A 24394-nucleotide genomic window follows, 5' to 3' on the forward strand; every position below is an offset into this window, starting at 1 on the left:
CAAGTAGGCAAAACAATATAACCAAATTAAGTTATGGAAATGTAATTATAATGGGCAGCTGGGTACAGTTTTAAGTTTTGATGCTCCAAAATCAAAAACATACGAGTTGTACAAAACCAAATGAGGACTCAGCTGTCTCATGCAGGCTAAATGGAGTCTAGTAAAAATAGGATTTTCTTTTGACGCTTACTGTATTTAACCTTTTATCTATGTTTGACATTTATATCACTTCCATTTTCACCTGCCAGCATCAAATGAGTAGTTGCTTTTACCAATATTAGAAAATATGTCTCTGTAGAAAATAACAAGGGATTTCCTTTGCAGATTATGGGTTGTTTTTTTTCATGTAAAGTTTAGGCTGCCTTTACTTCTTGCCTTTTTCATTTGAACTAGTTGCCTAGTGTTTTTAAAGCTTTGCTTTCTGGGTCCCTCACATACTGTAGCAGTGCTGTGGCCCCAGCATTTGTTTAAGTTTATATGGTGTACAATTAGCCCTTTTAATGCCTAGTTCAGTCACAATTAAACCTCCCCTGATGGCTTATGATTGGTCTTTCCAAAGGCTGTGGAGGTGTTTTTAATTATTAATTCTCTGGTTTGTTTCTTACAGCAGTCTCAGCTGTGCTTTATTATTCAAAGGTTAATGCAAGCTGAGAACCGGGTAAATTAAATTTGTTTGGCAGCTAGCAATTTGATGTATTACAGACATTGTGAGATACAAATGGGTAGCAACTCTTTTGCTGTTGTGATGCTTAAAAAGATTTTATCTTTAAAGCAATTGCTAGTTTTGATAGTATGGTTGATATTATAAAATGATGGTTCCATAATATTATAGTGTCTGCAACACATTTTTGTTAAGAAAGTGTGGAGTTTAGAAATACAAGACACATTAGCAGCTATTATAGAAAATTAATGTAGATATCATTACTAATGAACTGGTACACTGCACAGTAGTAAGTCATCCGGTTGTATGTGGGGAATCACGCAATCAGACATTTTAATATGAAGGGAGCTGAAGAAATTTCAGGTGGAAGAGGGTTTATTAACTTTCAATGAACAAAATGAATAGTTGAGAAGTGAACATGACATGATGTTGTGTAATAATTGTACGCCTTGGGTACATTGTGAGGCAGGGAGCATAGCCAAGAGCTTTCATCTGTTCTAGACATACAGCTATTTCACAAACCCTGCAAGCTCTGGAATTATTCATTGCAGTCATAACAAGAATTGTTTCATAAGAAATGCCTTAAGAAAATACTGTGACACTTATTTTGAAAAATCCACTAACTCCTCTTTCCTGTAAAATATGGTAGGTGCCCACATCACAGAAGTCACCATCATAACTGATCCTAATTAGAAATAATGGTTGATGTTGTTGTTGTTGTATATAGACAGGCCACTAACCTAGAGGTATTCTGTAGGTTCTTCAAACACAAAATATTACTTGTGTTAGAACCTAGCTTAGCAAGGAATTAGATCTGAATATATTATTGATATTTACTGAAAGCAAGTAACGAACACATCCACAGAAAAAAATAAACGTTAGGGTTCTGCTCACTGCAACTAAAATCCTGCACATGAAAGTCCATGCTGAATAAAATGTATGGTTCTGAGGCTGAGCTTGTGTTATTTGAAAAGAGGCTACTTTGATTTATATGGAAGCTGTGTTGCAAAAAATATATTAGTTTTCAGTGTGCCTAGATGTTGATTGAATACAGGAGGGTTTTTTTCTATTTCCACATTTAGAGCTATATTCTGTAAATTGTAAATATATGTTAGTACTTTGCTTGTTTAAATGAGGAATTTATATTAACATAATCCTACAATTTAACCTGCTAGTATCTCTTTCTTTTGATAAGCTTTTCAGTACATTGTAATAATTGTAGAGTAAAACAGCCTTCTGTATTAGTCATTGGAGTGATTTAGAATAGTAGCTTAGAGCGTCAAGCCAGAAGGTCATTTGTATGGTGCCAAGATTTTAATGCAGTCTGTCCTGTATAATAATGTGTGTTGCTGCAATGCCACCTAGTGATGAGGTGGATAAGGAGGTAGTTGAATACTGAATGGCTGACAGACAAGTAGTCTCTGTCTCCTTGTATTGTAAATACTGCCTCACCTCCCTCTGCTAAGAATATTTTAGTTGCAGTCAGGAAGCTAATCTTTCTATAATTATTTGAATAATTTATTAATACAGTGATTATACTACATTTATGTGTCTGATTACCACTTTGGGTGAAAAAGAAGATGGCATCAGACAAATGTATTATTGGGGAATAGCTCCATGAATGCAATATATCATTTTTGCTTCTGATGTGATTCCAGATAATGTTATCATAAATATAACTGATGTACTATATGCTCAGTTTTATGTGGTTTCTCATTATGCCATATTTTTGCTTTCTGTTTTAGTGCTGGACCCAAAGGAGACAACATTTATGAATGGAGGTCAACTATACTGGGGCCTCCAGGTTCTGTGTATGAAGGGGGAGTTTTCTTCCTTGACATTACCTTTTCACCAGACTATCCTTTTAAACCACCTAAGGTTAGTAGAATAATTTTAAAAGTAAAATAGCAGTACCCAATGAATAATTAAATTATATATGTCCATAGTACTCCTTTTTATTTATCGTTCTGCAACAAGAGAGCTAGCAGCTTCAGCCACCTCTGTAATTGCCTTTAGATCAAAGAATCAGTTAACGATTAACATATTCCAGCCTAACAGTACCCTTTATTTTTCCTCGGTCCACCCTCCCACTACAGTTTTAAAATGTTAACACTGTAAGAGCTAATCTACATTGCAAATGCTTTGCTGGTATAGCTGTACTGGGAAAGGCCCTCATAATGGAAACACATCTCATACAAGCAAAAGGAGTGCTTTTACTGGTATCATTCAGCCACCTCCCCAAAGGACATAAGCTACACAGGCAAAAGAACTCTTTTGCCAGGATAAGCTTCATCTACGGGGGGAATTCTGGCGTATTCTGATGCATGTGTCAGCAAAACTTTGTAGTGTAGACCTCACCTGAAACAGAAAGGAGGAGAATAAGAAAGGGGGGGGGGGTATGGGGGAGAACAGGGAGGAACACAGAACCCCGGCACGAGGAAAATGGGGGACCTTGGTAGGGGGCTGAAGGGGAGTTATGGAGTGCATACATAGCCCGTGGTGTGCAGAGGGAATGGGGGGAGCCTAGTATGGGCAGCATAGAAAGGCCTGGCATGGGGCACACACAACCCCCGGTATGCAGTTGGAGTGGGGGCCAAAAAGAGCCCTGGTGGAGGAAGAGGATGGGGTGGGCCATGGTAGGGAGGGCAAAGGGGAAGAGGAGGCACACAGAAGAGAGGATTGCAATTAGAGGGGGATGGGAGGGTGGCACACGGGGAGACTGGAGAGATATGAGAAGATCCTGAGGTGTGCAGTGTGCTCAGCCTACAGAAGAAACAAAGAGTATCACCCCTAATCCTACAGTATCCCAGAGTATCTAAACAGTGGGGTCACTGACAAGAATGTTATATTTGAGGTTCATCTCTCCCACTGACCACTGTTTTAGCCAAAACTTTCCAATTCATATTTAGGCACCTAAATAAGAGGCCTGGCTTTCAAAAATGATGAGAATCCATAGCCCCTCCTATTTAAGTCAGTTGAAGCTTTGGGTGCTCAGGCCATCTGAAAATCAGGGCTGAGACCTTCAGGCCCACTCTAGCCCCTTTACACTTCATAAAAGAGCCAGAGCAGGGCAAAGAGGATTAAATGCCTCATACTTGCCTGGGGAGGATTCTCCAGACATTGGCACTGTACAACCTAGCTGTAAGGCTGCCTCACCAGGGCCCCCTCACTTATCCCTATGTAGAGTCCTGGCAGGAGTGGGGCTGAGGGTGGCGGTGGAATCACAGCACTGCAGAGATTCCAGGCAGCGCTGTGACCAATAAGGAAGCCTGAGAAGACTGCTATAGCTTAGGCTATACCTGCACTACAGAGCTTATGTTGGCATAGCTATCGAGTCAGAGCCCTCTGATGTAGAATCAGCATACGCACTGTTCTCTTCCCATAATTGCATCTACACTGAGAGTTTTGTCAGCTGAACTATGTTTCTAGGGAGTGTGGTTTTTTCACACCCCTGACCTACATAGCTACGCTGCCAGGGCCGGCTCCAGGCACCAGCTCAGCAAGCAGGTGCTTGGGGCGACCAAGGGGAAGGGGCAGCACGTCAGGCTCTTCAGTGGCAATTCATCAGTGGGTCCCTCGGTCCCTCTCGGAGGGAAGGACCAGCCACCGAATTGCTGCTGAAGAAGAAAGTGGCACAGTGGAGCAGGCACCGATTGCAATCGCGCGTTTTTTGTTTTTTTTTGCGCCGCTTGGGGCAGCAGAAACCCTGGAGCCAGCCCTGTATGCTTCTATAAGTTTTACATGTAGACCAGGCCTTAGACAGCCTCCCCCTCCCCTCAGGGCTGTTTAAATTATGCCAGGGTCTCTTCAGCCCATGAAACAAGACATGTACCACAGAATCTCTAATTTAGGTTCCTAAATATGAATTAAAGTGCCTAACTTTAGCCACATAAATTGGAAAATTAAAGCCATTTTAAGAGTAATTAATGTCAGTCCCCTAGCAAAAAACAAACAAAAAGGGGCTATTCACATGCAGGTGTTAAGTGTAGGGGTTAAGCTCTCTCTGAAATGTGAAGCCCTAGGAGACTCTAAACCACAATACCTTTTTTTGGTACAGCTATCTAAAGAGCTAGATATGAGAGAGGAAGATCTGGTTCTTCTTTCTGTTGAAACTGCACTTCAGTTTTGAGGAAACACATTAAATGAGTCCTTTCGCCCTGAGACAATGACTTTTGCAGGCCACACTCAATTATATTTTGGTGACTATATTATTTTGTAAAATGAATAATGCAATTTTGTGTTTCTTATTAATGAAATAAGGAAGTTCTTATCCTGCCTTCTAACCACTTTTTTGTGCTCCTTTATTCTTGCTTCCAGTTGTCATTATAAGACATTTGTGCATATAAATAATACAAATGTGTATTGTGATAAACGGTGATAGAACTGATGACACTGTATTGTACTATTACAGGGCCAGCAATTATGACAAGGTCAGTTGTTATCCATAAAAAAAAAATCGGGATGTAAGTGCAGAGGACCAATATCAGTATTTTACTAAACCTCCTTTTTGCACTCTGTGACTTTTATTTTAACTGCTTTCATCCATCGTTGTAGATAATCTCTATCTTCAAATGTGCTCTGAGGAATCTTATATTGTTCATGTTTTCAGTGTGCATATTCTTCCTCGTCTCAGAAACTGACTCGTATAAAATCCTTTGAAAAGTCCCTTGAGAAATGGAGTGGGGGAAGGTGACTACTTGTCACAAGATAACTGCTGCAGTCAGTATGCTGTTTAAATCTGTCCTCCTAACCTTGATTTGTATAGCCTAAAAAAAATCTCTTGATGAGGCAGAGTATCTTGTAGAAAGCTTTTGGTACAGTTCTGTGTATGTAAGTAGACAGAATTGCCACCTCTCTCAGTTTTATCTTAAGTCTTGTGATATTTGGTGCTGTTCTTAAAGCTCTAGCTTCTGGAATCATGTGAATGTGAGAATCTCAGCTTTGTTTTATTTTTATTCATTTTGAGTCCTCATGGTTCTGAAGAAAAGTTTAAGAAAGGCTTAAAACTAGAAAGCAAATAAAAAGAACCTAAAACTTATTAAGCGGCAAAGAGTTCTGTGGCACCTTATAGACTAACAAATGTATTGGCGCATGAGCTTTCATCCATGCATCCGACGAAGTGGGTATTCACCCACGAAAGCTCATGCTCCAATATGTTTGTTAATCTATAAGGTGCCACAGGATTCTTTGCTGCTTTTACAGATCCAGACTAACACGGCTACCCCCTGATACTGAAAACATTAGTTTTTCTGAAAAAAAAAAAAATCTCATGATTTGGAAGCCATATCAAGATTTGGAGTGGAGAAGGCCTTAATTCATGTGGGTTTTTTTTTGAATGCTTGCAGTTAGCAATACTGAGTAGGTGACTGGCACATAGATGCAGAATTGAAACAGCCTGACACTCATTTGTTACTATTGTAGAATTCATACATTCCTCCTGAGACTTATAGGGCTGCTTTTATCCTCTCTTACCATTAAGGAAACATTTAAAGGAACACTGTCAAATTTGGTAATCCTCAAATTTGACCACAGAAGCACTGGCAAGAAACAGAAACTTTGTCTCAGATGCAATCAGATGACTTGGGTTGAGGTTCCAAAGGCCCATATCACAAGATACAGTTATTGTTACAAGGCCTAATCTAAAGCCCACTGAAGTCAATGGAAGTCGAACTGTTTTTCTGTTTGCAGATGTCATGGAATCCATTAATGAGAGAGAGTATGTGTGTTGAGAAGTGGGGGGAAATATTTTTAAATTATGAAAAATACCTTGCTGGTGAACTTGTAATTAGGGTTGTCAGGCGTCTGGTTTTCGACCGGACATTCCAGTCGAAAAGGGATCCTGGAGGCTCTGGTCAGCACTGCTAACTGGGCTGCTTAAAGTCTGGTCAGCTCCGCAGCAGGGCTAAGGCAGGCTCCCTGCCTTCCCTGGCTCTGTGCAGCTCCCGGAAGCGATGGTATGTGCCCACTTCAGCTCCTAGGCTCAGGGGCAGCCAGGGAGCTCCACGAGCTGCCCACACCCCGAGCGCTCACTCCCCAGCCCCCATTGGCCAGGAACTGCGGCCATTAGGAGCTGCAGAGCCAGCACCGGTGGATTGGACAGCACGCAGAGCCACCTGGCCACACCTCCACCTAGGAGCCGGAAGGGGGACATGCTGCTGCTTCTGGCAGCTGCCTGAGGTAAGCACCGCCCACACCCTGCTCCCCCTCACACTCCAACTACCTGACTCAGCCCTGAGCCCCTCCCACACCCAAACCTGTCATCCCCAACCCCACACCAGAGCCCACACCCCAATCCAGAGCTCTCACCCCCCTGCATATCAACCCCCTGGCCCAGCCCGGAGCTCCCTCCCACACTCTAAACCCCTCATTTCTGGCCCCACTCCAGAGCCCGCACCCCCATCTGGAGCCCTCATTCCCCCCTGCACCCTAACTCCCTGCCCCAGCCTGGAGCCTCCTCCCACACTCCGAACCCCTTGGCCCCACCTCATAGCCCCCTCCTGCACCCCAGACCCTCATTTCTGGCCCACACCCCCAGCTGGAGCCCTCACCCCCTTCTGCACCCCAGCCCCTCTCCCATCCCAGTGAAAATGAGCGAATGAACAAGGGTAGGGGAGAGAAAGCAACGGATAGAGAGGGGATGAAGTGAGCGGGGGCATGGCCTTGGAGAAGGGGCAGGGCAGGGGTGGGGCTTTAGGGGCAAGGGGCGGGACAGGGAATGGGGCAAGGATTTTCGGTTTTCTGCAATCAGAAATTTGGCAACCCTAGTTGTCCGAGACCAATGCAGGTTTGAGTAAGTATTTGACTGAGAGAGGAAAATCAAAACATGACAGATTGAAATTTCAAACCACGTGGCTGTTTATAAACGGGGATAAGTTACAACTTGGGCCAGGGAAGGGGAATTTTATCAACTAGAAATACTATCAGAATAACACCATACACAACTTGAAACAGTCTATTTACATCCAACAGCAAGAAACCAAACGATCTATGATCAACTGCTCACTAAAATCCAAAGCAGATACACAAAACTGAGTAAACTGTACATGCATTAACCGAATGTTGTAAAATACACCAACCAACCACAGTAGCAATTAATACAACAATTTGGCTCTCATATACTGTATACACAACTTTGCACCAAGTGAGGGAAGGGAAGAAAGGGAAGAGGCTAAGCAAACAGAGTATTTACAGAAATTAAAATGAACATACCACACTCCAAGCGCAGCTGACCAGCAGTACAGACACCGAGAGCATGACGAATTGATGGGAAATAATCCAAAAAACAAAACGAAACTACACGACACGAACCGGCAAAATCCGGAGGAGACCCTGGCTGAAAGGGTGATCAGGCCTTTCAGCTAAGATGCGGATACTCCTGCCGTTTTTGACGTGAGACATAGTTTTATTTGAAGACTCTTACTCGTGTCAGCATCTGATTGGTCCCTAGCTCCTTCGCCTTCCAGGTTCCGAGCTGGTGCCCTCTACATAAACAGGATCTGCACCCGGCACACTAGTTTTTTGCACACGACACCCTACTCTTTTGCACATGGCACTAACTTGACCCAGAATTGACCAGACAGAAGGTTCGAGAATAGGCACACAGCACTATAATGTTGCACACCGCACCATAGGGTAGCACACGGCACTATGGTGTTGCACACAGCACCAATGTGACCCCTTGGCCAACAATTGGCCATACAGACGCCATGTTTGAACATAGGTTTAGGGTTGCGACACTTGTAACGATGCAAATATCTTTTAATATTATGTTAGAGATTTAAATATTCTGCGCCAAATTTTTAAAGGGGCTCAGTTCCTTTTGTGCACACTCAATACCTATTCATGCCTTTTTGAGTACTAGCTCTTATGCACATAAATGTTAATACTCAGGAAACTATATTTATCAAATATGAAAACATATTTACATGTGCAAAGCTGTGCAAGTCAAAACCAGGAGGAATTTGGCCTATATATTTTTGAGCCCAGTAATAACATTTTAAATTTATTCTTCCATGTAGTCAAACAGTTTTCCTGCCTCTTTTTTGTACTTTCAAATTCCTTTCTCCTTTTCCATTTTTCCTGCCTTTTTCCTCATCACGTAAAAGAACTTAATCCTGTAGCCACTCAGTGTTTGCTTTTTTTTGTTTTTTAATTTTCTCTTTCTAAATACTCCCTCAGTTTAAATCGTCTCCTCCTTTATCATCATCCTCAGCAATTTCTAAAGACTTTGGAACTGTTATCCTTATGTCTCTCATTCATTTTTAAAATCTTCTCAGCTTTTTTGTGTCTGCTGCTCTTAAAGTCCCCCTGATGCTTCATCCCCATCTTTTGTACATTTAATAACTTGAGTTTGGGGATTGATAAAGTCAGGAGGCTTATTTAAACTGAATCAATAAGTATGCTTTCAGGAACAATAGTATTCTGTGTAGAACTTCAAGATTCAGGGCCAATCTCCCTATGTGGCCCAGCTATATTCCAAAAGATCATAAATCTAAACAGTATTGCCCCAGTCCACCAGATTTCCTTCACTCCGCACAAACCAATCCTGCCCCCCAGGTCAATATTTTCCATCCTGCCTATCCAGTCCTGAATTATTCTGCTTGTCTATTCCTGTCAGTGTCCTTCTGAAAGGTAGGCATGAACCTATTAGTACATTAATCATAAATCAATATCGATAACTTATTTTCCATAAATAGCAAAAAAAAAAAAAAGAGAAATGTCTGTGGTATATCACTAAATGCTGTTTGATTTGCTCTTCATGATATCCACCTCCCCCGCCCCCGAACTCAGTTCTTTTTAACCTTTTAACTTTGCCTCATTCATTTAAATTGGACTCAAAATTTCCTAAGCAAAAGGTCATTCACCCTTTCAATCCCCCTTTCCTTTTAAGTGGATGACATTGTGCCCTGCTTAGCTGCAGAGTGCTCATGTAGAAGAGATTTTTTCCTTCAAGGAAAACTTTCTAAAACAGCTTGATCAGAAGTGAAACAGGACCAGCCCAGCCTATCACTTCTTTATGATTGTTCACAGTTCATCTATATCATCAGATACCAAGATTTATGCAACAGCTCATCTGAGAACTGACAAATTAGCTTTGTTTTTCTGAGAGGCTCAAGTCAATTAAAAAAATGTGTTAGCTTCTGCTGTGTGTAAGTTGGTACAGCACTTTGAAAATTGGTTTAGCAACCATTGGCTGATTCAGCAAGAAATCAAGCAGCCCACAGAATCTTTTTTTTTTTCAGTTGTGTTTTGTTTTTTGTTTTTTAAAGCATCATCTTGGTGTCAGGATTTGCCAAACTGTGATAAGGTGTGGAACAGACCAAGTAAAGCAGAGCACATTCATATGATCTCTTCTGCAAAAGCCAGATGCTGATGAGATTTTGATCTTGATTCACAAACACAGCATAAGTTCTGCAAAGCAAGGATTCACTTCAACCCAAAGATGAAATATCTTCCTTGTGCTGCAGTGGATGGATGGTTGAATAGAAGGATTGGTGTCCTGTTCTGAATGGCCACTTACAAAAATTAATAAAAGTATCTAGATGTCATGCCAGGGAAATATTCCTGCGTTTCTTCTAGGTCTTAATGACCTCTCCAAACTCTTTTAGAAATACCTTTGAGATTCCTGTTTCTTGCTAAATATCTTCCTTTCATGTTCAAAGGTTTCCAGAAAGCTCTGTCTCCTAAAGACGTCTGGCTCTACTTACTCTACAGTACTGGAAAGTAGAGGCATATATACCTAGGAATATTGTTCCTTTTAGTCAGCCTGGGAGAATACTAATCCATTCTAATCCTATTTGTAACTTTGTTCCATTTTAAAAATTGGTAAATTTTCTAAGCATGCACACCATTGAGAAATGGGAACCTTCTGAAGTTCACCCTCAGTGACAAATTAATACCACAACACTTTCATACACTCTTAAGTTGTCCGATGAAGGGGGTTCATTTCATTATCGCACTTTCCATCCCTCTAGAACAGAAAGTCTTTACAAATCAGTGGGCCATGTCATGTTCACCCACATAGCTGTTTGTGGAAACAAGAATATTTCAAGAAAACTACCTCCAGGAATTATCACTACACAGTGTCTGCATTTTCATCAAGAATAATCTTTATTAATGATGGCTACTCAGATATTTGACTGTATTCAATCTGCTGTGGTGTCAATTCCATTTATTCATAGCTATTACAATGTGGATATATCTTATCATTATCCTAGTACTTGCTACCTTTATTTTTGAATTTGAGTGATATATAAAATCCTTAATCCCAACTCTACCATTAATCTTTCTGAGCACTTTAATCTCAACTAACTGAAAGATGGTATACAGGACCTGAAAGCTTTAGTGATGATAACTCATTTCAAAATCAAAACTAAAATAACAGAAAAGTCCATTTCCCCTTGTAAATCTCATGTCTATTGATTGATTGAAAAATTGTTCTCAGGATTTGAAAGTTTAGCTGTGTTAAATCAATTTAGTATGCTAGGAAAGTCTTGTTCCTTTGTAAATATCACATACGGTATCTATACTATCTTGTCTTAATAGCAATATTGAATATCTCTTTCATGTTTCATACATGATGGTCACGTAATGCTAATCTGTATTCACAAAATATCATTATCTACGATAGAATCCCTCTCCTGTGATACAAGCCTTATGCTCATAAATTCAGTCTGATATACGAGACTTGAGTTCCTTTTGTCCAGAGCTTTTACTTCTTTTTTTCATATTTATTTTATACATGATTGGCTTTTAAGGACAACTTTTTCTTATCTGCAGTGTAGTAGCTAATATTTCAAGATGCCATTTATCTGAGGCAAAAGCAAGCATAAAACGGGCATTCTTCAGTATTACGAAGTGTATTGCCGATGCCTACTATTACCTAACATTTAAAAATCATGCCAGACCCCAAAAAATCATTTTGTCTTAAAATCATAAGAGTTTTCCAGAAATAATCACATTGCTTTTCCCCTGCCTTCTGATATGTTAATCTTTTTAGGGGAAGCTGCCTACTCGCCCCAATCTGTGTTCTAGTATTTCAGGTTCAAAATTAACTGAAACACACACACACACACACAAAATGCATGCATCCTTATTCACTACTCAGAAAGACCTCTACTTACCCTCTCCTATAACTCTGGGTGTGACGTTTGTCACTCTAGCCCCCCAACTTAACTCGTGAGAATAGGCCACTGTACCACTGGCGCTGTATCTGCATGTTCTCTCTTCCCCTCCCTCCCTGCCCTCAGCCTCCTCATTGCATCCTATCTCCTTTTGCTCCTCCTCCCTGCAATATTTAGCTCAGAATCTCCTGCCCATCCCATTGTCAGCCATGCCACATTCCTCTGCAACTCCTTTCAGCTACCTTCTGCTCCCCACATTCCCCCCACACACACGATTCCTCATAGTTTCTTGTCCTGTTTTGTAAAAAGCCTTCTGCCTTTACAGTCTCATTCTCTGTTATTCTGATCCTTGCTTGGCCTTCATATGAAGATTAAAGATCCACAATCTTTGCTGGGGGACAGCACACTTTCACCTATAAAAGTGAAAGGCCCATGGTGATTATCTTGCTGAAGGCAACCTGTGACTTCAGTCCCATTGTCAATAAATGAAGACAGAAGCCAGTTGGGGAAAGAGTGAAACTTGACTGAAGGTAGAAACCAGAAATTTATGTGAACCATTAAAAAGTAATGAAATATCAGAAGAGTCATGACAAAAATTGTGAGAATCAGCAATATGATTCTTAATCCTGCTATCCATGGCTGCCAGAGCAGCTGTCTGTTAAAATTGAAAACTGTAATCTGCATTTCCCCTCCCTCTCAAACCCTTTGTGACACTATCCATTTTAGTGTTTGCATCTTCACATGACACTGAAACTACATGGCAGTACACAGCAGTGACTTCAGCGGAGGTTAAGTCCAGATGCAGTTCTTCCTTCTCCCCATTGGAGTAACTTCAGTGCCCAACAAAGGGACAGAATCACAGAGAACACCAGACAGCACCAGAGTACTGTGATACACATAGAAAGAAAGTGACAAGAGGAGAGGAAGAGGACATATATTAATTATTATCAGTACATGCAAAGGTCACATTTGATATAAAACAGCATTGTGAACTACTGTGGTTTTCTGGGAATCCAAGTACCTGCTAATTCTTCTGAATCTCATAATTATCATTCCTTCCCACTGTATTTTCTGTATGCCAAATTGGGTCAAAAGCTTCCTTTTATTTGTTTGTTTATTTTAGGGCTGTCAAGCGCTTATTCATGTAATTAAAAAAATTAATCACAATTAATTGCATGATTAATCATGCTGTTAAACAATAATAGAATACTATTTATATAAATATTTTTGGATGTTTTCCACACTTACAAATATATTGATTTCAATTACAACACAGAATACAAAGTGTACAGTGTTCACTTTTTATTTATTTTTTATTATATATATTGGCACAGTAAAAATAAAAGAAATAGAATTTTTCAATTCACTTAATACAAGTACTGTAGTGCAATCTCTTTATCATGAAAGTTGAACGTAGAAATGTAGAATTATGTACAAAAAATAACTGCATTCAAAAAATAAAACAATATAAAACTTTAGAGCCTACAAGTCCACTCAGTCCTACTTTTTGTTCAGCCAATTCCTGTTTACATTTCCAGGATATAATGTTACCTGCTTTTTAGTTTACAGTGTCACTTGAAAGTGAGAACAAGTGTTCTCATGGCACTCTTGTAGCCCACATCGCAAGATATTTATGTGCCAGATGCACTAAAAATTCATATGTCCCTTCATGCTTCAACTACCATTCCAGAGGACTTGCCTCCATGCTGATGACAGGTTCTGCTCAGTAATGATCCAAAGCAGTGCAGACTGATGCGTGTTCATTTTCATCATCTGAGTCAGGTGTCACCAGCAGAAGGTTGATTTTCTTTTTTAGTGGTTTGGGTCCTGTAGTTTCCACATCAGAGTGTTGCTCTTTTAAGACTTTTGAAAGCGTGCTCCACACCTGATCCCGCTCAGATTTAGGAAGGCACTTCAGATTCTTAAATCTTGGGTCAAGTGCTGTAGTTATCTTTAGAAATCTCACATTGGTACCTTCCTTGTGTTTTGTCAAATCTGCTGTGAAAGTGTTCTTAAAACAAACGTGTGCTGGGTCATCATCTGAGACTGCTGTAACATAAAATATATGGCAGAATGCAGGTAAAACACAGAGCAGGAGACATACAATTGGCCCCCAAGGAATTCAGTTACAAATTTAATTAACAGATTATTTGCTTAACAAGTATCTTCAGCATGGAAGCATGTCTTCTGGAATGGTGGCCAAAGTGAAGGGGCATATGAATGTTTAGCATATCTAGCATGTAAATATCTTGCAGTGCCAGCCACGAAAATGCCATGTTCTCACTTTCAGGTGACATTATAAATAATAAACAGGCAGCATTATCTCTTGTAAATGTAAACAAACTTGTTTCTCTTAGCGACTGGCTGAACAAGAAGTAGGACTGAGTGGACTTGTAGGCTCTAAAGTTTTACTTTGTTTTGTTTTTAAGTGCAGTTATGTAACAAAAAAATCTATATTTGTAAGTTGCACTTCCACAATAAAGAGATTGCACTACAGTATGTGTATGAGATGAATTGAAAAATACTATTTCTTTTGTTTATCATTTTACAGTGCAAATACTCGTAATAAAAATAATAACATAAAATGAGCACTGTACACTTTGTATTCTGTTATAGTAGAAATCAATATATTTGAAAACGTAGAAAAAATCCGAAAATATTTAATACATTTCAATTGGTATTCTGTTGTTTAACAGTGCAATTAAAACTGCAGTTAATCTTGATTAATATTTTTGAGTTAATGGGATGAGTTAACTGCGATTAATCAACAGCTGTGGTTTATTGATATTTGATTATAATGATCTCAACCAGAACTCATAGCACATGTACAAAATAAACTCTTGCCATTTCCCCACTCCCAAACTTAGATACTCCTACCGCCACCACTGTCTTCCCTTCTCCCCAAGCAGACACAAAGTTCTTGTAAGTTCTTGGAAATATAAGTTGAGGGTGCCCAGTTTCTTGAAGGAAATTCTTTGTACAGTACCTCAAAGATTGGGTGGCACCCACCAACTTTCCCTTTGGGAAAGAAACTGTGTAATGTTTATTGGTAGTCCAGCAGTTTTATAGGCTAGTTAATTCAGTCATACGGCATAAAAATGGTACATTGTTTAAAAAAAATAAATATATTGTAAAGTGCATGTTGATGTGTGATGTTTGGCTACATTTCTGTCAGAATAGGTAGGTTTCTTTAGCTTATCATGAAAGAGCATTTTGGCAATATCCAAACAGGAAAGATTGGTAGGCTACATTTTGGGGTTATTGTGAAAGGCATGACTGGTGTGTAAGATTAAACTAGTCAGAAAGTTATCCACAGAAATAGTTTTTTAAAATGCTTAAATAACAGCCAATACACCTCTCAGATTTGTTTTTCCACTTTCATTTGGCTGGCACAGCCTTTTTTAAATTCCGTAATCACACATAGTAACGTCAGGAATAAAGTCATTTTACAGAAACTTGTATTGTCTGTCTTTATCTGAGAAAGCTTTTGACTCTCTGCATCACTCAATATTGCTCTGTATCCTGAAGCTCTGTGACCTGGACATGTTTCCATTTTCTTTGTTCTCCTCCTGCCCTTTCCATTATTTTCAAAGGGCTTCTTTGCACAGCGTCTTAGAATATCTTGACTTGCTCTTTGTTGTAGTTACAGCAAGGATTAGTACTAGAATCTATCTTTAGACCTACCAAATCTGCATGTCAATTGAAAATATGTATATGGTACGTATATGTTTAGCATTGCTCTGTTTACCTCAAATGATATTTCTTTTGCCTCTAATGCCGTTTCCACTGAGGTGGAGTGGGTGGTTAGCCAGCTTCATAATTACCATTAATATACTGTATCATTATCGTAAGTAGACATTGTTTCATTTTGGACGCTATTAAAAAGTGATCCACATGAACAGTGTTATACACTCCACTGAATCATTATCACTTCTAGCAAGCCATATTAAGCACTGAGCATTTGGTTACAGGAACCTAGATCTTCTGTTTTGGGGGATTTATTCATTTCATTTTGGGGGGTTATTTTTAGCAATTTGAGTTTTATGTAGATGTGCAAAAACTGGGGTTTTTCAGGGCTTTCTCTTTGTATATACTGTAATGAGTAATATCTTTGCAACGTTTCCTGTTTCAAACAGCAGTATGTTAAAGTCCACTCCACTATAGAACATTGAGTGTGCTCCAGCATGGACCAATTAATGAGCAACACATGTTTAGAAATCACACGTCCAGAGTCTGCATTACCCTACTGTATAAATAAGCCCTTATGTATTGGTGGTTACGTGGTGGTTATTGGATGAACATCGATTTTGCTTTCTTGCTCTTTTTGTTTGTTTTCTGTTTCATTGGCGTTTGGCAGTTAAAACTGAAAAACAGAAGCCTTACAAAAAACCCAGAATGATTTAGGCCTCAGATTTCTTAACAGTTAATTAGTTTCACATCTGATAAATAAAATGTGCAGTGTCAAATAAAATAGTTATAAGGTAATACTTCCTTCTAATGCAGATGGTTTGTGTTTTCTCTTTATGTAGTAAATCTATGGATATTCATTACCTATTATATTTAGATTATTTGAAAAGTTTACAAAAAATCAAATAAATAAAGTCCTTTTGTTGGTACACATTAGTATAGTCTGCTTTAACAGTGAGCATCTTATGGTCAGTCATTTATTGTGCACTTTACATGGTAATCCATTAAGTATCTCAGCTGTTGTTCTTCCTAATTAATTGTCATTATGTATGCTACAATTTTGTAGAAGGAGAAAACAGAGATGGATCACTCTGTCTTAGAAATGCAGCCTTAGTCCTAGGCATAATACACACTAAATTGAGTTGCCTTCTATAAGGAGTTTAAGGATACTAATTAACATAAGGGTTATTGCATCTTGCGGGGACATAGGGATTTTAAATTTAGACTGTTCTGCAGTAGTTCTGACTAAAGACTAAAGAGTTTTGGCTTGGTCTTGTTTTATGATTCTCTCTTTTGGGATGGACAAAGTTTGACCGACTGAAACCTGAACTGCTACTCCTGAGTTAGGCTTTGTCTACACTGGATTTTCATTGGTAAAACTTTTGTCATTCAGGGGTGTGAAAAAAACACATCCCAGAATGACAAAAGTTTCACCGGCAAAAAGCGTCAATGTGAACAGCGCTTTGTCGGCGGGAGAGCTCTCCTGCCAACAAAGCTGCCACCGCCCGTTGGGGGTGGAAGTTTTTTGTCAGCGGGAGAGCTGTTTCCTGCCGACAACACCTTTTAGCAGCACGGCTGTAGCAGCACAGCTGAGTCGCTAAAAGGTGCATAGTGTAGACAGATTTAGACTCACAAAGTGCAGAGTTCATTTTGACCTTTTCCCGATGTACCTCAACTCTTTGTACCCATGGTTGTGCTCTGAAAGTCTTTATTCAAACAGAATAGCCACTGAAGAATTGGGGGCCGTAGGAATTTTGTCTGAATGAGGACTGCAAGTTTGGGTCCCTGAAGTATAGGGCTGTTCTATTATTTAAAATATGCCTGAAATCCTATAGACCAACTCAATTCTCTATTCAGGTTCCATAACTGAGGTGACATCACCAATACACAAGTTACATACAAGTGCAGATTGAAGCATCATTTGGAGGGGAAGGGCTAGATATTTTGACATAAAAATAATCCAAACATTGCTAATTAGCTAGACTAATTATGGGTTGGGTGCTCCTTAGTCTGGCTTTTGAGGACATTCAGTGCATATTGCTGATTGGTTTTTAAAGCTTTTCATGGTGTTGGCACTTACAACATTTGAAACCTGATCCTTGAGTCTTGTGCAGTCAACTGTCTGAGGTCACCCACACCCCTCCTTCTGCTTAGGATGTGTGAAGTGGGCATTGCAGCTTTTGCTGTGGAAGGCCTTTCAGTATGAAAAACAGTCCCCACATCCTAATTCATCTTTCTTCATCTGACCTAGCTTTTCACATTGTACTAAAGTTTTCCTCCCCACCCCATGACTACTCTTGGCTCTATACATGTTTCTTTTCTTTTCAATCCTTTCTTTTTCAGTATTGCAAATTAACCAGTCACCAGGCCCAGATGGTATTCACACAAGAATTCTGAAGGAACTCAAATGTGAAATTGCAGAACTACTAACTGTGATATATAACCTATCATTTAAATCAGCTTCTGTAACAAATGATATAGCTAATGTGACACCATGTAAAAAAAAAAAAAAAATGCTCCAGAGGTGATCCCGGAAATTACAGGCTGGTAATCCTAACCTCAGTACCAGGAAAACTGGTTGAATTATAGTAAAGAACAGAATTATCAGACATATAGATGAACACAATTTGTTCGGGAAGAGTCAACATGGTTTTTGTAAAGGGAAACCATTCCACACCAATCTACTGGAATTCTTGGAAGGGGGTCAACAAACATGGACAAGGGTGATACTGTGTACTTAGATTTTCAGAAAGACTTTGACAAGGTCCCTCATCAAAGGCTCTTAAGCAAAGTAAGGAGTCATGGGATAAGAGGGAAGGTCCTCTCATGAATTGGTAACTGGTTAAAAGGTAGAAAACAAACGGTAGGAATAAATGGTCAGTTTTCAGAATGGAGAGAGGTAAATAGTGGTGTTCCCCAGGGGTCTGTACTGGTACCAGTACTATGTAAAATATCCATAAATAATCTGGAAAAAGGGGTAAACAATAAGGTGGCAAAATTTGCAGATGATACAAAACTACTCAAGATAGTTAAGTCCAAAGCAGACTGCCAAGAGTTTCACAAAACTGGGTGACTGGGCAACAAAATGGCAGATAAAATTCAGTGTTGAAAAATGCAAACTAATGCACATTGGAAAACATAATCCCAACTATACATATAAAATGATGGGGTCTAAAATAGCTGTTGTCACTCAAGAAAGAGATCTTGGAGTCATTGAAAACATCGACTCAATGTGCGGTGGCAGTCAAAAAAGCTAACAATGTTTGGAATTATTAGGAAAAGGATAGATAATAAAACTGAAAATATTCTATTTGCCTCTATATAAATCCATAGTACGCCCACATCTTGAATACTGCATGCAAATGTGATTGTCCCATCTCAAAAAAATATATTGGAATTGGAAAAGGTACAGAAAAGGGCAACAAAATGATTAGGGGTATGGAACTGCTTCCATATGAGGAGAGATTAATAATACTGGGACTTTTCAGCTTGGAAAAGAGACAGCTAAGGAGGGTATGATAGAGGTCTATAAAATCATGACTGGTGTGGAGAAAGTAAATAAGGAAGTGTTATTTACTTCTCATAACACAAGAACTAGGGGTCACCAAATTAAATTAATTGGCAGAGATTTAAAACAAACAAAAGAAAGTATTTCTTCACACAATGCACAGTCAACCTGTGGAACTCTTTGCCAGGAAATGTTGAAAAGGCCAAGACTATAACAGGGTTCAAAAAAGAACTAGATAAGTTAATGGAGGATAGATCCATCAATTAGCCAGGATGGGCAGGGATGGTGTCCCTCACCTCTGTTTGCCGGAAACTGGGAATGGGCAACAGAGGATGGATCACTTGATGATTTCATGTTCTCTTCATTCACTTTTGGGCACCTGGCACTGGCCACTATCAGCAGACAGGATACTGGGCTAGATGGACCATTGGTCTGACCCAGTATGACTGTTCATATGTTCTTAACCTCATTTGTTTTTATTTAAAGAGATTAGACTTTTGTTTTTATTCTGTTAATAGAACCCAACTAACTTTGCTGTGGAGCACTGGATAAATGTATTTATCATTATTATTATTATTTATTGCCAATATTGTATGAATTAATTTAAATTCCTTACAGGTTAGCTTTAAAACCTGCTATGGTATTTTTATTGTTTTCAGAAAATTGTCTTATTTTTCCCCCTTTTCTATAAAGTACATTTCCCTGACCTGCACATATATCCAGTGAAAATAAGATATTCTGTATGCACTACAGTATAAAAGAAAATGAGTCCATAGAGGACAGATATCTTTGGAGAAATGGAAATTACTCATCTGTCATTCATTTGTCTTATGATAACTTCCTGCATATACCCATAAACCTTTGAATGTTAGTAGGAGTGTATTTAGGCTTTTGTATTAAGGAATAAGTGGAAACATTAGACTGCATCCTTTACAGGACACATTTAAATGGTATCAAGTATAAAAATCTGACCATATTGTAGATAATGTAATACCCCTAGAGTAATATTGTCAGCTGGCTTCTTGTCTCCTCACAATAGATGGAGATAGCCCTGCAAAACATCAAGATTGTGTATGTGACAAATACAGCATCAGATATGTGGGTGTCAGAATCTGAGGGAATGAGATGCTCCTGTCTCATTTATACTTGCTAGGAATTTTCAGCTGCAGTTAGTTTCCCAAGTTGGGTGCTACAGAGTCATCTGGAGGAGGAAACAATATTTCCAGTTGTCTCCTAAATTGTGGCTTATTTATACCATTCTGGTGATGTAAAGGGAACAGAACCAGTCTTCAGTGTCTGTCATTACAGCACAGAGATTTTGAACTGACCTGTAGCCAGCACAATGACTCTGTGCCCTCCTCCCAGATAGATCTTCTCACTGTAGTAACTTACTGGGCTGGAGATGCAGGATACAGGAATACATTTATATATATTTAAAGGGTTATAAAGGTATCAGAAGAAAGCACGTAGGTAAGCGAGCCTGAAAAAGATTAGTTGAAAGCACAACTTCACTGAAAAGCATAGATATGTGGAGTGTAGACTAGCAAACTGCTCAATCAGCTTATGAGTGCATAGTAACCTTAGGCATAAATGTATTTAAAAGCAGTTAAACCTGATATAGTTGGTTCTTTGTTACATAACTCACTGATTCATCCAATCAGGGATCCAACTATTGCCTTTCTAGATCTCTATGAAGAAGTAGTTATGACGAAAAAGTGTTTTTCATTGCCTCCAATTCTTTACCAACAGAAAGTTATTGGCTTTTCACTCCTTTCTCTTATCAAGGCCATTTGAAAGACTGAGGTAAAGGGCTTGAAGAAGTGTTCAACCAATTAAAGAATATATACATGATTAAAATAGCAGTGTGTTATTGCACATATTTGCATCATCTGCTTAGTTTACTGACAAATGTCCCCATTTGGATCCCATTGAAAACAGAAATTTTGTCCTTGCTTAAAATAAGAGTCGATTCAGAGCTGTCATCAAGTTTTTATTGCTGTCAGTACTGTCTCATGCATAATCAACCCATTTCTTGACTTAATTTAGACTCCAGAAAGTTATTGTTGCTGGTGAGATATTCCACAGAAATGATACATCTTGATTTTTAGCTGCCACGTTGAGCATGCCATTATAAAAATCTTGTTTGGCTTGTCATCTGAGTAAATCTGATAGGGAAACAAATTGCTGATGGGGAATAACTAAGGAACACCAAAATGTCATTTTTAAGTAGTCCCTTTCTATCCAATAACCACACACCTTTCTTTTACAACTGAAATTATTTGAAAATAAAAGGCCTGTATTTTCAGGACACACTTTAGAACAGGTGCGCACATTACTTCAGCACAGAAGAAGGAAAGGCAGGCTACCCTTCTGGTGTGTTCAGTATAAGTTCAGTGTAGAGCCCTGTTCAGATACACAAATGTGTATCCGCAATCTTTCCAGGATCCGCAAATATTATATGTGCATATCTGCATCCACAGATGCAGGTATCTGCAGATATCCATGGATTTGCAGGGCTCTGCACTGGGGGCCGGACTGAGGCTCCAAAGTATCCTCCCCACCGGAACCCAGTCGGGGAGAGCCCAAACAGCCCCCCGCCCAGTGTTCCAGCCCCCCACCCAGGGCGGGTGGAGAGATCCAGGCTCCCAACAGCTGCCAATGTGGCTCTCCCTGACATGGCTTCTGCTGAGGGTGGTGACTTGGAGCCGCAGCCCAGCCACGGTAAGAGCTGGGAGGGCAGCTGTGGGAAGCCATGGCGGACCCTCCACTTCCCAGGGCAGGTGAAGGGTCTGTGCCATGCTTCCTTACATCTGCCCACCCGGCTCTTACCGTCAAAGTACTGTGTGGATAGAAAATTTGTATCCGCATCGGCACTGCTATCCGCAGAAATGGCCCACAGATATAAAGCAGATACTCGCGGGCTTGCAGGGCTCTATTCTTGTGATGTGAACTAGAATGGGTACAAACATCAAAAAATATATAATATAAACAACAAAGGAAAAGATATGTAGATGCAATTCCAATTGGTTCATTTGTGACTTTAAATTTAGAAATTCAAATAAGGTTATTGTGTCAGCCTCTCCTAAAGAATTTGTCTACCTAGCCCCAGGACATTGTATGTCAGGTTTTTCTACTTGTCATTAAGCTGTCCAACACCAACTCCAGTGAACTGGGACAGGTACTCGGCAGATGGGATGGGATGTGGGAGAAATCCTTCTTTCTACTCCCCTCAAAGGCGGAAATGGCTGTAAAGCGACTTCATGGAGATGACTCCACATCAGTGGTTAAAATGCACTCTGTGGCCCCTGTGCAGAGATAAGGGAGGTCGGGAGACTCCATACAAGTGTATCTCTGGAACCATGTCCCAGCCATGAACACTGACACCAAATCAGTTCTGTTACCAGCCAGAGAGATGCAGAATTTTACTATAGTAAATATTTTAAAACTTACACAACTTTTAATTGAACGCAGCATAGTAGTAAGTATCACTCTGCAAAGTTACACTGGCCTCAGGAAAGCAGAATGTTCTTTAACTGATAAGATTTTGTAACTACTTTATAATAATAATAATACTGGAACTGTTGGTTTTAAACACCTTTATACTTAGACACTGTCTTTTCTAGGTTACATTTCGGACAAGAATCTATCACTGTAATATTAACAGCCAAGGAGTGATCTGCCTTGACATTTTAAAAGACAACTGGAGTCCAGCATTAACCATTTCTAAAGTTCTCCTCTCCATCTGCTCACTTCTTACAGACTGCAACCCTGGTAAGAAATTAACACTGGTTTTACTTTTGCATTCATTCACATCTGGCTTTCTATTATCTATTAGTATCTGCTTGGTACTGTGTCTTACTACTGTGTAAAAAAAAAAAAAGACATAAAATGTAGATTTAAAATTTACTGCGTGTGATTGCTACAACGCTAAATGAAAAAATGTACATGATATAAATTAAAGAGAAAACATATTGTCAGAAGGGCAGGTGCATTTTTAGGGCTTGAGAATAAAAATACGCTATTTCAAACTAAAGAGTTTAATCCCAAATATATCCCTAGCGGTAAATGCTATTTGAGAAATGTGGGATATTACAGCCAGATAATATTACTGAACATTGAAATAGAAAGTTTTCATTTAAACATCCTTCTGAAAATAGTATTATAGTACCAGTTCTGGTGGAAGGCTAACAAAACAGTTTACAAATAATAGGCATTAACGTAGAGAATAGGCAGTCACTCTTATTAACTAGTGTAGTGGTTAACCATTCCCCTCAACTTTCAGTCACACATCTGGTTGCTTCCTGCTGATTACTAGGCCTCTGGCTCCACCCTTTGTCCTGCCCCCAATGACCAAGGAATGATTCTGATTGTACGACTGAGGATCCCAAACATTCCAAAATAGTGAGTCAGGCTCCCGAAACTCATGAAATTGGCTTACATGTCATGAGATTTTTAACATGATACATTCTGGAGTCTTTTTATTTCCCTTTTAGTTTCTAAGCCTTTAAGATTCATGTTTTGAAGTTTTGTTTTGTTTTTTTCCCAAACCATGAGGGCTAGAAACTTATTTTAAAAAAAAAAAGAAGAAGAAGAAAACTGAGCTTCTCATGTAATCACAGTCCTCCAGGAGCTGGGGCTTTAAGAAAAACACTAAAATATCTCAAGGCTCACAATGAAATTCTGAGGGTAGGCAAGTGTTTGACTGGCTAAATTCCTTCATTTGGGGTTGCCTTAGATGTGATACAAAAAGCTGCAGTTAGATGTAAAAAGGAGTCCAATATATAGTTACCTGTGGTGACTCAAATAACACAGCCCAAACTTACAGGAAAAATGAGATCCTGGTAACATTCACAATGTCCCAGTTAAAAGTTGAAACAGTAAAGGAGACTAGACAGTTACTAAATATCTTGTGACTTCAGGCATGTTTATTTCTGGTGTTTATGGCGCCCCCTACTGATGTGTTGGAGGCACTTCACGTGCACACTTCTGACTACATTTTATTGAGCAGAGGCTTGTCTTTTGATACAGCTGGAGTGGTAACACAAGTGTAAAGAAAAGAAAACTAATAATCTTGGAGTCTTTAGAATAAACATAAGGGGTATGGTGACATTAATGTGGAGTTTTCTATTAGTGATATATGGGCACTTTAAAAGTTAGTGGGAAAGCTGTGCTTGAGTTAGAAGTTGGAAATATAAATGTTTTTGGGGGGTGGGGCAGTCTGGTCTCTAAAGGGACACTATCAACTTGAAAATATAGTCTGTTTCAAATAGTGAATTAAAAATAATTTCTGATACTTCACCTTCCCCGTAGCACCTCTGCCATTTTTTGTAGTTTTACGATTGGATTTTTCTTTTCTTAATGGTTTTTCCTCCCCTATGATTGTGTGAAATACTCACACAAAATAACAGCAGAAAC

At 39.4% G+C, this 24394-nt stretch overlaps 3 protein-coding genes across 5 annotated transcripts in view; all 3 read left to right on the forward strand.

The window, feature by feature from the left end:
• Positions 1–24394, forward strand: part of UBE2E1 (ubiquitin conjugating enzyme E2 E1) — a 705427-nt gene that overhangs the window by 509119 nt on the left and 171914 nt on the right. The window lies entirely within an intron of this gene.
• The window catches only part of NR1D2 (nuclear receptor subfamily 1 group D member 2), a 746221-nt gene that overhangs the window by 476821 nt on the left and 245006 nt on the right, over positions 1–24394 (forward strand). The gene's annotated exons all lie outside the window — the stretch shown is intronic.
• The window catches only part of LOC127044082 (ubiquitin-conjugating enzyme E2 E2), a 316515-nt gene that overhangs the window by 253443 nt on the left and 38678 nt on the right, over positions 1–24394 (forward strand). For both annotated transcript variants that reach the window (XM_050938553.1, XM_050938552.1), the window contains 2 exons: positions 2407–2539; positions 22603–22750. In XM_050938553.1, the coding sequence (XP_050794510.1) occupies positions 2407–2539; positions 22603–22750 (281 nt within the window). The remainder of the gene's footprint in view (positions 1–2406; positions 2540–22602; positions 22751–24394) is intronic.

The sequence above is a fragment of the Gopherus flavomarginatus genome, chromosome 2 (genome assembly GCF_025201925.1).
Source record: "Gopherus flavomarginatus isolate rGopFla2 chromosome 2, rGopFla2.mat.asm, whole genome shotgun sequence".
Classification (NCBI taxonomy): Eukaryota; Metazoa; Chordata; order Testudines; family Testudinidae; genus Gopherus; species Gopherus flavomarginatus.